At 43.7% G+C, this 12,331-nt stretch overlaps 1 protein-coding gene across 4 annotated transcripts in view; it reads left to right on the top strand.

The window, feature by feature from the left end:
• The first annotated feature begins 252 nt into the window (after positions 1 to 252).
• The window catches only part of TRMT10B (tRNA methyltransferase 10B), a 61,160-nt gene continuing 49,081 nt past the window's right edge, over positions 253 to 12,331 (top strand). For 2 of the 4 annotated variants that reach the window (XM_077475276.1, XM_077475273.1), the window contains exons 1-3: positions 268 to 338; positions 4,887 to 5,084; positions 7,107 to 7,221. In XM_077475276.1, coding sequence (XP_077331402.1) covers positions 300 to 338; positions 4,887 to 5,084; positions 7,107 to 7,221 — 352 coding nt within the window. In that variant the 5' untranslated portion in view covers positions 268 to 299. Of the gene's footprint in view, positions 339 to 1,946; positions 2,063 to 4,886; positions 5,085 to 7,106; positions 7,222 to 12,331 lie in introns of those variants that run through there. The other 2 variants (XM_077475274.1, XM_077475275.1) reach the window with 2 other exon arrangements.

Below are 12,331 nucleotides of genomic sequence, written 5' to 3' on the forward strand. Positions count from 1 at the left end.
GCCGATACTTCACACCCCATCACCCACCTCCACAAACCACACAGTACTGACAGTGCACCCACTCCATCTGTAACCGGCACCCCTATACTCCTGTCACTGCACATTGATCCCCTATGTGACACTTCCCCTCCATTACACTCTTATTATCACAAAGGGACAGTTACATCCGAGCTCCTCTGAACTGTCGTTACTGTGTGTTTGCTCCTCCCACTCCTAGTGCATTCGCAGCATCACTTCCGGTTCCTTCTATACCCATTGCTGTGTTTCTATTTCCGGGTTGCTTTGTGTGTCTGTGTGCAATGTACTCGGAGGATAAAGCTGTGAGTAATACAGATCAGGTGGGGGATCCTCACCCTTATAATACACAGTGGTAATAGGCAGAGGGCACCCTTGTGGGTCACTGGTACTGCGTGCGTTATGTATATAGGACATTACACTCTACAACAGCTGAAAAATGTCATTGCTGCTCTCAGTGTTTAAACACACCTTCAGAATCATGTTCTTATTTCATCTCAGACACAATGAAAAGGGAAAAGTAGTGCAGAAAAAAAGCATACATGTATTCAACCAATCATATTCAGCTTTTATAGCATGAAGAAATGTGGTCATTGACCCCTTATTACATAATAAGGATGAGCTGAGGCGTGTTTGCATACCCCGCGTGCAGAGCCCGCCAGGAAGTCCGCGCGTCGCTGATCGCAGGCAGTGAGACATTGTCCTGATGTGCGGCTGCAGAGATCGGGACAATGTCTCACTGCCTGTGATCAGCGCAGTGCAGACTTCCTGGTGGGCTCTGCACGTGGGGTATGCAAACACGCCTCAGCTCATCCTTATTACGTAATAAAAGGCATCCTTCAGAAAGTTGGGAGGTGTGCTGGTGACCTGCCACTGATCAGCCATAACATTATGACTAAGGATGAGCTCCGGCGTGTTTACACACCCCACTTGCAGAGCCCGCCAAGAAGTCGGCGCTACGCTAATCACAGGCAGTGAGACATTGGCCCGATGCGTGGCTGCAGAGATCAGGAGATGTCTCACTGCCTGTGATTAGCGCTGCGCCAACTTCCTGGCGGGCTCTGCACGTGGGGTGTGCAAACACGCCAGAGATCATCCTTAATTATGACCACTCACCAACTGGTTGGGACATGGGCTCCACCAGACTTCAGAAGGTATGCTATGGTATCTGGCACCAAGCTGTCAATAGCAGATCCTTTAACACTTGGTTCACTTGGTCTTTTGCAGTTTATAGAAACGCACTACCATTCATTTAACATAATTTCCTATGGTACACATTCACATCTATGCGTTTTTCAGCCTCTGCGTTTTTGGAAAGGGCCAGGGACTTTTTTCCCGCAGTAGATTGCGTTTTGTATGTAATAGACTTCAATGGACCTGCACCAAAAATGCAAGTTTTTTTCATGTGTTTTATTTTTTTTTCAATAACAAACTGTGAATAGCTGGTTGTTAAGGAGGGGGCTGGGAACCTGTCGGCTGCGTCCTTAACAACCAATACATCCCCAGCAGTGTTCCCTGCTGACAGCTAAATGTAAAAAAAAAACTCCCCTACAGGTCTGGTGTGGATTTGGAGGGGAGCCCCACGCCAAAATTACAAAAAAATAAAAAATGCCATGGGGTCCCCCCCAAAGTCCATACCAGACCCTTACCTGAGCATGCAGCCTGGTAGGTCAGAAAAGCGAGCACCCCCCCAACTCCTCTTAAACCATACCAGGCCACATGTCCAACATGGGGCGTGCATGCTGAAACACATAAAAATTGCGTGCTCTAAAGCGCAAAACGCACCAGAAAATCACAGCTGCATAGATATGAATCTAGGGTAAGTCCTGGAAGTTGTGGGGTGGGTGGGATCTTCATTCCACAGATGCTAGTTTTATGCTAACAGCACCCCTCTGTGTGATGAAGTGACAACCATGTGCAGGGAGTTAGAATAATTTAACTCCAGGATGAATGCTACTAGTTACATTATTAGCTACATTATTAATGGATTAAAGATGCTGAGTGTGGAAGATGTGGTTGAGAGCGCGGACCCGTCAGTGCTGTAGAGGTAAGTCTGTCATGTTAAAGACATTGTACACTTTAAAATGTTTTTGTTATTTTAACTAGGTATTAGTGTAGGTTGTTCCCTGTGCTGTTTTGTTTACCTTATGGTATAATGATAGGCTCAAGTGTTGTGGCTGCAGTTTGTAGTGTCATGGCTGACTGATCCTTCTATGTCCATGGTTCACTACAGCTAGTCTGTCCCTAGTGGTCAAAGGGACAGGCAACTTCTTGTCCTGGGTCACTTAGTGTCCAGTACATGCCTTGCCATTTCCTGTGTTGCATCAAAAATGTTAATGTGATGAATAAGAATGGGCTCGGACGTGTTCAGGATCCCTCATGCCCGATCCCGCCAGGAAGCCGACATTGCACACTGCTAATCACAGGCAGTGAGACATTTCCCGGTCCGCCGCTGCACAGATCAGGAAATGTCTCGCTGCCTGTGATTAGCAGTGTGTAATGTCTGCTTCCTGGTGGGATCGGGCAGATGGGTTGGGACCAAGATCTCAAACACGCCGAGCCCATCTCTCGTGTTGAAATAGTGATCGCTCTGTTAATTGCTCTGTATGTGTTAGATATAGTTACTAGCTTTCACCTGCAGTACATTCAATTAAGAGACTCGGGATTGTGGGATATGTAGTTTCTTCAAAGGAAGTGTTAGTTTTTAGACTACAGACAGAGGCTATGTGCAGTGTTTTTCAGCATGCCTCATGCTTAAACACAAACAGAAACTTCTGACACCGGAATATGAAGATTTACTCTACTCTAGACTTAGCATACAGGCCAACAAATGGCACCATGAAAACATGTGATCAATCCACATTTATGCAGGTGAAAAACACAAAGTGCAGGTAAGAAGGTTTATAATGCCTTAATGGAGTCACATTATCCTAAGGCTCTTTCAGCCCCGAAACAAGTTTTGCTTATAGGATGAAAAAACGGGTTTGCTTTATTAGAAAGGTAACTATGTGCTGCACAATACATGGGGATTAACTTTAACCAGCCACACACACCCAACTACTAGTCAGTACTTAGATGTGGCACTTGAAGAGAATAAAGATGTCTGAGTGGTCCCTAAAAATTATTTTAAGAAAGTCGAGAGTAACAGCTATTTCAATTTTAGAAGCTGCCATCACAAACTTTGGCTTTTCAGACATCATGGCAAACTGTTCCACAGGAAATCGACTAACTCAAAAGATAGTTTCAATGCAGAGCAGCAAAATGTTTTGTCTACCTTAACGAGGCTAAAGAACCATTCAGTATCTATTTATATTCTTTTACTATTGCCTTCTAAATATTTATATAATCTTCTGTTTATTAGGGTCCTGAAATGCATTTGCGTTATCCTATTTCATAATGGAATAAATATAAGTAGACCATTAAAGCGGAGGTCCACCCTAAAGTGGACCTTCCGCTCATTGGAACCCCCCCCCCCCCTCCGGCGCCACAATTGGCACCTTTTAGGGGGGAGGGGGGTGCAGGTACCTGTACAGTACAGGTATCTGCACCCACTTCCGACGTAGATTCTGCAGAAGGCACACCCCTTTCCGCAGAATCTACGCTCCTTTCTGAAAGTCCCCCGCTGCCTGCTGGGAAACACACGGATCCCAGAGACAGCGGGAACTATCCTTATTGCGCAGCGCGACTCGCGCATGTGCAGTAGGGAACCGGGAAATGAAGCCGAAAGGCTCCACTTCCTGATTCCCATACCCAAGATGGCGGCGGCAGCACCCGAGAGACGATCGAGAGATCGGCTTCGGGTGCCGACATCGCGGGCGCGCTGGGCGGGTAAGTGTCACTATTTTAAAAGTCAGCAGCTGCAGTATTTGTAGCTGCTGGCTTTAAAAAAAAAAAAAAAACGCGGACTCCCACTTAAATCCTGACGTGGCACTCTAATCTCAGGTCTGTCAGTCTTTTTAGTATGCAACACTTCCGGAATGGTGGGATGCCTGTGTGCCCCGATGCATACTGTGATTTCTTCCTCTGACCCCAATATCTCTACTGTGTGCTGTGGTGATGTAAGGGTCAGAGGATAGAACCACAGGGTGCAGCAGGGTACAAGAGCATCTGACACGCTGAATTGTTGAATACGAAGAGATTGACATAGGCTGCTATGCTTGCCTAGAGGGAAAAATAGGAGATGAATGCCTCCAGAGTAGGGTTGCCACCTGTCCTGGATTCACCCAGACAGTCCGGGTTTTGAATCATGTGTTCAGGTTTCGGACTGAGACCTGAACAAATTATTCAGACCGGGCTGTGGCTCCTTAAGTAACCAAGATATTCACTCACAAATCTGTAGCTATCCGGGAGCTGCGGACAGGTTCGGCATTACTGGGGGGAGGGTGATGATGTCAGCAAAAGCAATTTGGCCACACCCACTGTTCGCTGTGGCACGCTATGCTCACCGTATTACTACTCTCCTTGGGGCAAAGATTTCCCAGGCCACTAAAGTGTTCGGGTTTGGCATGAAGAAAAGGTGGCGACCCTACTCCATGAGGTGAGTAGACTACTACTACTATTGTAGGGCAGTAACATTTCGATATGTTTGGAGACGTGACAGGATCTCTTTAACATGCATTCTTTTAAAAAGTAACAACAAAATATATTGGAACTCATTTCTAAAAATGATTTTGCGGGCATGATGCAATTTAAAGGAAATTCAAAGAAAGTATAGCACTAATGTGTCTTAGGCTGCTACTATGGAACTGCCTTCTCTCTAGAATTAGCCAACTCTCTACTTTATTGCCTATATGGTTTTATCCAGCCATGTTTAAGATAGCACAGCTTTATTATGGTTCAGATAATGGTCTGTTTGTTTTTTGTTTGTATAGGAGTCAGGTGAAGAAGACCTGATAAAACTTACTGGGGGAAGACTAATGGATGATTTAGATTATAACAATACATTGGAACTAGAAGAAAGGGATCAGAAACTTGATGATGTGGACTCCTTAATGGAACATCTTACACTAATTCAAATTGATCTGGAAAATGCCTCATCTGGTTCATCGTCTGAAAATGTGTCCTGTTCGGTAAGGTTTTTTTTTTTAGATATGAAAGATAAAATGTTAAATACCTTTCACAACATTCTCAATAAGATTCTTTATGCTTAAACTTTGGCTTAACTACTTGGATCTCTTTCATGTAAGAGGTGAGAAGGAGCTAAGATCACCAGCTGCATACTTGTTCTGGGACAGTGACTTAGGCTCCATTCACATTAGTTGTCTCCAAAGTCTCACAATTCCCAGTACGACTTTTGGTGTGACTTTACATTCTGTGGATCAAAGTCATATCAAAAGTTGCACTTTAAGTCACACCAATTTGAACGGTAACCATTTGACCACTGGGCACTTAAACCCCTTTCCTAACCAGACCAATTTTCAGCTTTCGGTGCTCTCACATTTTGAATGACAATTACTCAGTCATGCAACACTGTAACCATATTAAATTTTTGTCCTTTTTTTCACACAAATAGAGCTTTATTTTGGTGGTATTTAATCACCGCTGTTTTTTTTTTTTTTTTTTGCGCTATAAATAAAAAAAGACTGAAAATTTATGGCCGATTTTTGGCGAGTATTGGCAGAGTATTGGCAGACTGTTTCAGAGTATTGCACATTATTTCAGAGTATTGGCAGCGTATTGCACAGTACTGCAGAGTATTGGCACAGAGCAGCGCTGTGGGCACTTCAGATCCAGCCCACAGCGCTGCTGCAATCTCTCCCCCTCTCCCCTCGCACTGTACCGAGCGGTACAGGGGGGGGGTGAAACGTTTTTTTTACAAGCGATCGCTCCATCATTTGACAGAGCGATCACGTGGTAAACGGCCACTACCAGCGGCCATTTTCCGTGATGCGCTGGGTCTTCCGGATGTTTGTAGGATCGCGCCCCAGGGGCACGCGAGAGCAAGATTCTGGGAGGCCGTCCCTGAAAAACCCAACCGCGCTGTAGCCATCTTTCAGCTATGGCCCGATCGGCAAGTGGTTAAAAAGAATGGGCTGCAGCTTGTCGTGCGACTTTCATGTCCAATTTCACATGACAAGTCATGCAAGTGTGAACGGAGTCTTACTGAGTGGTGAAGAAAGAAGATCAGCATAATCATCAGGGAACTTGTAACTTTTCAGAGGTGTTGGGAATGATTTCACTTGTATTTCTGTCATACCAGGTCTTTTTAGTGGGTCAGTAAACTAAAACTGGATGTTTCAGTCAAAGTAATTGTAAACTCTCTTTTTTTTTTAAATACAAACGTGTTATATTACCTGCTCTGTGCGTTGGTTTTGCACAGAACAGCCCAGATCCTCCTCTTCTCGGATGCCTCTTCTGTGCTCCTGGCCCCTCTCTCCTGTTGAGTGCCCCAACAGCAAGAAGCTTACTATGGGGGCACCTGAGCCGAGTCACAGCTCCCTGTGTCCATTCCGACACGGAGCCCTGACTCGGCGCCCCCCCTCCTTTCTTCTGATTGGCTAACTGACTTTGACAGCCGCGAGAGCCAATGGCACCACTGCTGTTTTTCAGCCAATCAGGAGGAGAGTCCTGGACGCTAAGACACTCGTGGACATCGCTGGAGAAAGATGGGGTTTAGGTAAGTAATTAGAGGGTGCTGGGGAGGCTGCTGCACACATAGAATGCATTAAGATAAAAAACAAAAACCTGCGTTTACAACTCCTTTAAGGGTTTGAACCACCTACTGGCATATTATTTCTCTTAGTGGTTGCAGAGGGGAAGTTTCAACTCTTGAATCCACCTGACTACCCATTCCACCATAGAGTCTTCCTCCTTCTGCAGTAGGGTACTCACACTATGTACTACTTTTTATAAAATAGTCCAGGAGAGCAAGTCCCTGGCAACTCGTAGGATTTGGGGACCAAAATGCAGAGATCATGCTGCTGGAATTGGTGAGAGCTATAAAAATTTAAGGGTTTGTTATTTACCATTATTGAATATAACTAAAATGGATATATCTTTTTAGATAGAATGAGCTTGTATAGGCAACTTTAAAATAAACATACAAAATATTTATTTTCTTTCCAATTGCTTTTTATTTTTACTTGAAATAGAGAAATGTTTTAAGGAAGCAGAGGCACTGGGAAAATATTATCATGGCTAAAAAGAGTAAAAGAAAACAGGAAAAGGAAAGAAGAAAGATAAAGCTGTCTGGAAACACTGATACAGGTATGTTGGCCTATCGCCATCATTAACCTCTTTCCACTGTCCGTATGCATATATGTGGCAGCATGACGGTGGGCTTTAATGCCGGGCTACCATGTGCACAGCCAATGCTGCTCTCACACAGCATGCCCAGCACAGTAACAGCTGCTTGTCACTATCTACAATTCGGAGCTGAGGGCAGGCTCAGAATCATGTGATCACGGTGACAGTAAATTACAGTGATCACATGATCAAGAAGCCCCTTTCTGACACCCAGCTTTAGGAACCTATTAACCCATCTGCTGCCAGTGCTGTTATTGCACACATTTAATGGAATGGAATGCCTTACCCCAATCTGTCCGCTTATCTCCTACTTTATTAGCTTTTAGACATCCCTGAAAACACTTCTCTTCAGAGAAGCCTACCCCACCCACACCTAATTGTATTTTCATTTTCTCCATCAGCTCATCCCCCACAGTTATTACCTTTTGTTTCAACTTGACCCTCCCTTCTAGATTGTAAGCTCTAACGAGCAGGGCCCTCTGATCCCTCCTGTATTGATTTGTATTGTAAGTGTACTGTCTGCCCTCATATTGTAAAGCGCTGCGCAAACTGTTGGCTCTATATAAATCCTGAATAATAATAATAATAATAAAAAAAAAAACGGTTTTATGTCTGAAGATTTCATAAAACCCCCAATACATATATTTTGGGGGACAGGTATGGGGTGCTTACCTTAGCTGTGTACTCCTCAGTGTCTTCATGGCAAAGGATATGTCGTAGCTATAGCAGATAACAGCAATTTACCTGCATCTGAAACGTGGGACCTTTCCGACCCAAAATATATTGACCACATTCTGAAAAGCATGGGAGGATGTTGCAAAATTGGTGACATCACACGCATCTCACAGCTGCTAACTGAAGTCCATCAGCAGTAAAGCATGCTTTTAGCCATAGATCCCTTTGCAGGTCACAGCAATACAGGGGTTACCTTCTGCCACAGCATCCTGCCAATGCTGCAAGACCTCAGTGGGGAGCTTGAAATGCAGTCAAAGGATGATATGTATACTTATCTTGTGGCCCTCTAGATCTGCTAAATACAACGGCCTACCACTTTCGATGATTTAGGTTTTTCCAACTGCTTCCTATCCAATAAGTAGAGCTCTTCCAGGTCCCCCTGCTTTATACCAACCATTCTTACCCTACCCATGCCTTTCCAATTTCTACTGGCCTTGGCCACTCTTCCCCCGTTTACCATGACCTTTAAAGGTTTTTTAACAAAATTTTGTTCTGACATGAATTTTTTTATGTTAGTTTGGCAGAGAATTTAATCAATGCAGGATATACATTTTTTAAGTTTTTACAACTGCATCTTGGTGTCGTCAATTTTCTTTCCATTTCTAGTGAACTGGTTAACTGCACAGCAGCACACAGTGGGATGTTGGTCTCCATTGTGTTCTGGCGAACAGTGTGTAAAATCCTCATGAAATTCTCTGGGAGTAGAAGCCTTACCGCATACGTTTGAAAAGACACAACTTTTCTATTGGGTGTGGTAATGTTGCTAGTCACTGTGAATGGAAGCACATGACTGAAAATGTACGGCACTCCAGAAGTTGTAGCACTACAAGTTCCTGCTTGGTAATGTTTACATCAACATTAAAATAAAAGCATACCTGTGTGTGACCAGGAGATGTTCTTCAGGTGACACACATCTCCTCATTTATTTATCCATGTGGTTGAGTCAGGTCGAATGCAATCAATTAGGGCATTCAAAAGTGGCAATAGACATCTGGGAAAATTTGAAAAACGTTTCAAGGTATTTATGCAGCTCTCTATACATGCTGGCAAAGTATCCAGGTGACAAAGGACTACAAAGGATGTGTCCAATAGTGATGGCTGGATCTGTTCTTTTCCAACTCTCACAACATTTTTCTCCTCAGAAATATCAATGGGATAGCTGTCAATCAAATTTATAACAGGATCCATGTTGGATGCAAGTGCAAGCCAGGAAAGCCAGCAAGCACATTTCTAAAGGTGCTGTTAATATTAATACAGTGCCAGATTAGAGTACATGTTTTGTTGAAGAAATTATGCATCTGGTCATCTAAGAGTGAAAAATGAGCAGGGGTAGTATATGAAAAAAATTATAAACTCTGAATAACACTTGTACAATGTGTGCCATTACTTATGTTTTTGGATTTCCCGACAGCAGTTTTTGCATATTGAGCATCTTTTTACATACACCTGTGTGCACGAGGCCTTCCAAAAGTCCCATATGTGATACTATTTTGTTATGACAGGTTCTCTTTAATTGCCTCACCACACCTAGCCTCCATTGAAGCTAATGGAGTGCAGATAGCATTCCGTTAGCTGTTTATCATGCCACAGCAGCTGGAGAAAGCAACAGCCAAACCTGTAAGTGATGTAATACATGTTGCTTATAGGTTCTTCCTTGAGAAGATCAGAAGGGGCGGGGGGAGCTTAGAAGCTTTGCAGCTGCCTGACTGTTTCAATCTAACAGCTGATTGTTAGCTTGTCAGATATATACCCACACTGAGTACATGTTAAACTACTCCACCACCACTGCTGCTGCTTATTGCATAGGTCAGTGGCAGCAAAAGGGTTTAAGGGTCACTGGAGCCGGTGGCAAATGGTCATAGAAATTAGTAATGTAACATGAACATTTTGTTCTTTTGTAATCGCTGTGCACTCTAGTAAAGCACTGAAAATCTTTTTACATGCAGAAACACATCCACTGCTGTGTAAAATTTATGTTGATCATTTAAGAGAAGTATGGCAAAGGCTCTTTTGGTCATACTTCTCTTCTGGGTCACAGGAAGGCACTTACACTTGATATGCAGAGAAAGGCGCTTCTAAGTGCAGCATGTTAGCAATTTTATTAAAAGGCAACAGTTAAAAACACTTAAAGGATTACAGAGTAGACAGGCTCATCAGTGTATGATGTTCTCCTGAGATAGGCAGTGTCACTGTGCCAACCAGCAGCTGCAGAAACCAAAAGGTCTGGAGAAGCAAGATGGCCGCTGCACTTCCTGAAACCTCATTGGAACACAGGCAGCGGAAATGTCAGCAAGAGGGCAGTCCCTTGCTGACGTCACTTTTACCACCTGTGTTACACGGTGGTTTCAGGAAGCGCGCTGGCCATCTTGCTTCTCCAGACCTTTGGTTCCTGCAGCTGCTGGTCGGCACAGTGACAGGGTAGACCATCTCAGGAGGTCTTCATACATTGATGAGCCTGTTTACTCTGTAATCCTGTAAGTGTTTTTAACTGTTGCTTTTAAAAAAAATGCTGACACGCTGCACTTTTGCGCCTTTTTCTGCATATCTTTGTGCAGAGCCTGCTTCTCTCCTGTAAGTGCTGCTCGAGTGCCTGTCAGCTTGCTATCCTGGATGTATATAGCACCTGGAGGACCCTCTAGCAGAAGCGTTCCTACTTACCATTCTCCGGGCACTTAATCTTGCACTCATGTGACCCAGATTCAGCCCACAGCGGGCTAAATTCCATTGTCAGCTGATGTTATAGAGAAGGTCCCCAGGCTCTGCAGAGTTCTTCATAATAATGTCGGGATCCACCCAGAAACCTAATCGGTAGCTGGCTCAACCTCCCAGCCTGTGGCTGAGAGCCAGAGAGCAGCTCCTACCCCCTCCACAACCCAGAGTTCCAATAAGCACTGGGAGCGCAGAGCAGAGAGCCAGTCACTGACAGTCTCTGCTGTCCGCACAGTGATCAGCATGATGTGATCACTCAGTTCTCAATCTTAAAGCCAGCTGCAGCATCACACTGACGCTACCGCCACATAGGAATTTTTTTTTTTTTTTTTTTTTAATATCCCACACTTCTCCTTTAAACACTGTAAAGCCCCATACACACTATCAGTTTTTTTTCTGCTGAGTTTTTCCTTCAGATTTACCAAAACCATATAATATGAGGTCAAAGTTTAGGAGTTTCAATTTGTATGCAATCAGGCAGGTCTTTGCACTACATGGTTTTGGTAAAGCTGAAGGAAAATCTCAGCAGAAAAACTGATAGTGTGTATGGGGCTTTACAGGCAGGGTGACAAATTAGATGAGCTGGATCTGCAGAATTCATGGCAAAGGTACTGCAATTCTTGTTTATTTTAATAAAGCACTACCTCATAAAGCTAAGTATTTGCATATTGACCAGCTCCTGACAGTATTGGCTTCCAGAAAGTATTTGGCTTATTTCTGGAATCTGCTTTTGAAGGTCCCCTTTTGTATGGAAATAACAGAAACACAGATCAAGCATTTAAGCCCTGAGCTGCATTACGTCCATTAATTGGACAGTTTCTCTAAAGCCCCATACACACTATCACATTTTCTGCTGATTTTTTCCTTCAGATTTAACAAAACCATATAATATGAGGTCAAACCTTAGGAGATTCAATTTGTATGCAATCAGGGAGGCCCTTCCACTACATGCTTTTGGTAAATCTGAAGGAAAAAAACTGCAGAAAATCTGCTTAAGACAACCTTCAATAATCCAAGGAAAAGCTTTTGCACAGATTATGAAGTCTGTTATGTGTCAGATTGTATACAGCTGGAAGATCAGCCCCACAGATGGCCCATGACTCCTCAAAATATCTGTATTTTCCACACAAAAAAAAGTGTCAGGAGTTAAATGGGCTGCTGTAGAAGTAATGCAAGTCAACATTAGTGCCTTGGCAGTTAGACATTTATCTATAAGAATTAGGAATGTCTGATAAAATGGCATGCTCATGCCATGACAGGCCTTTGTCAGTCATTTTCTACTCTCACACCAAAGACAACAAATTAAGTTTAGGTGGGATGCAAGACATACCTTTTTCTGAGTGGGGGAAATAAATAATGTTTTGAGGAGAATTTGTGATATTTGAGCATAAAGAAACTCTGTATAAAAAAATGGAGCTTGAAACCAGGTAATATAAGACGCCAGAGCATAGGACAAGAACCCCCCCCGTCCCGTCCCATATGTGACAGTGTTTTGTCTGAGTGAATGCACATTCCGACACCAAGCACTGAATTCCAAGAGAAGTGTACTGGGTTTTGTAGGGGGTTGTAATGGAAGATCAGGACAGGGTAGTGGGGACACAGTATGAACAGACATCTCATGCTTTAG

The sequence above is a fragment of the Lithobates pipiens genome, unplaced genomic scaffold (assembly GCF_037356315.1).
Source record: "Lithobates pipiens isolate NorthernLeopardFrog02 unplaced genomic scaffold, aLitPip1_a1.2 Scaffold_13, whole genome shotgun sequence".
NCBI classification, from domain to species: domain Eukaryota; kingdom Metazoa; phylum Chordata; class Amphibia; order Anura; family Ranidae; genus Lithobates; species Lithobates pipiens.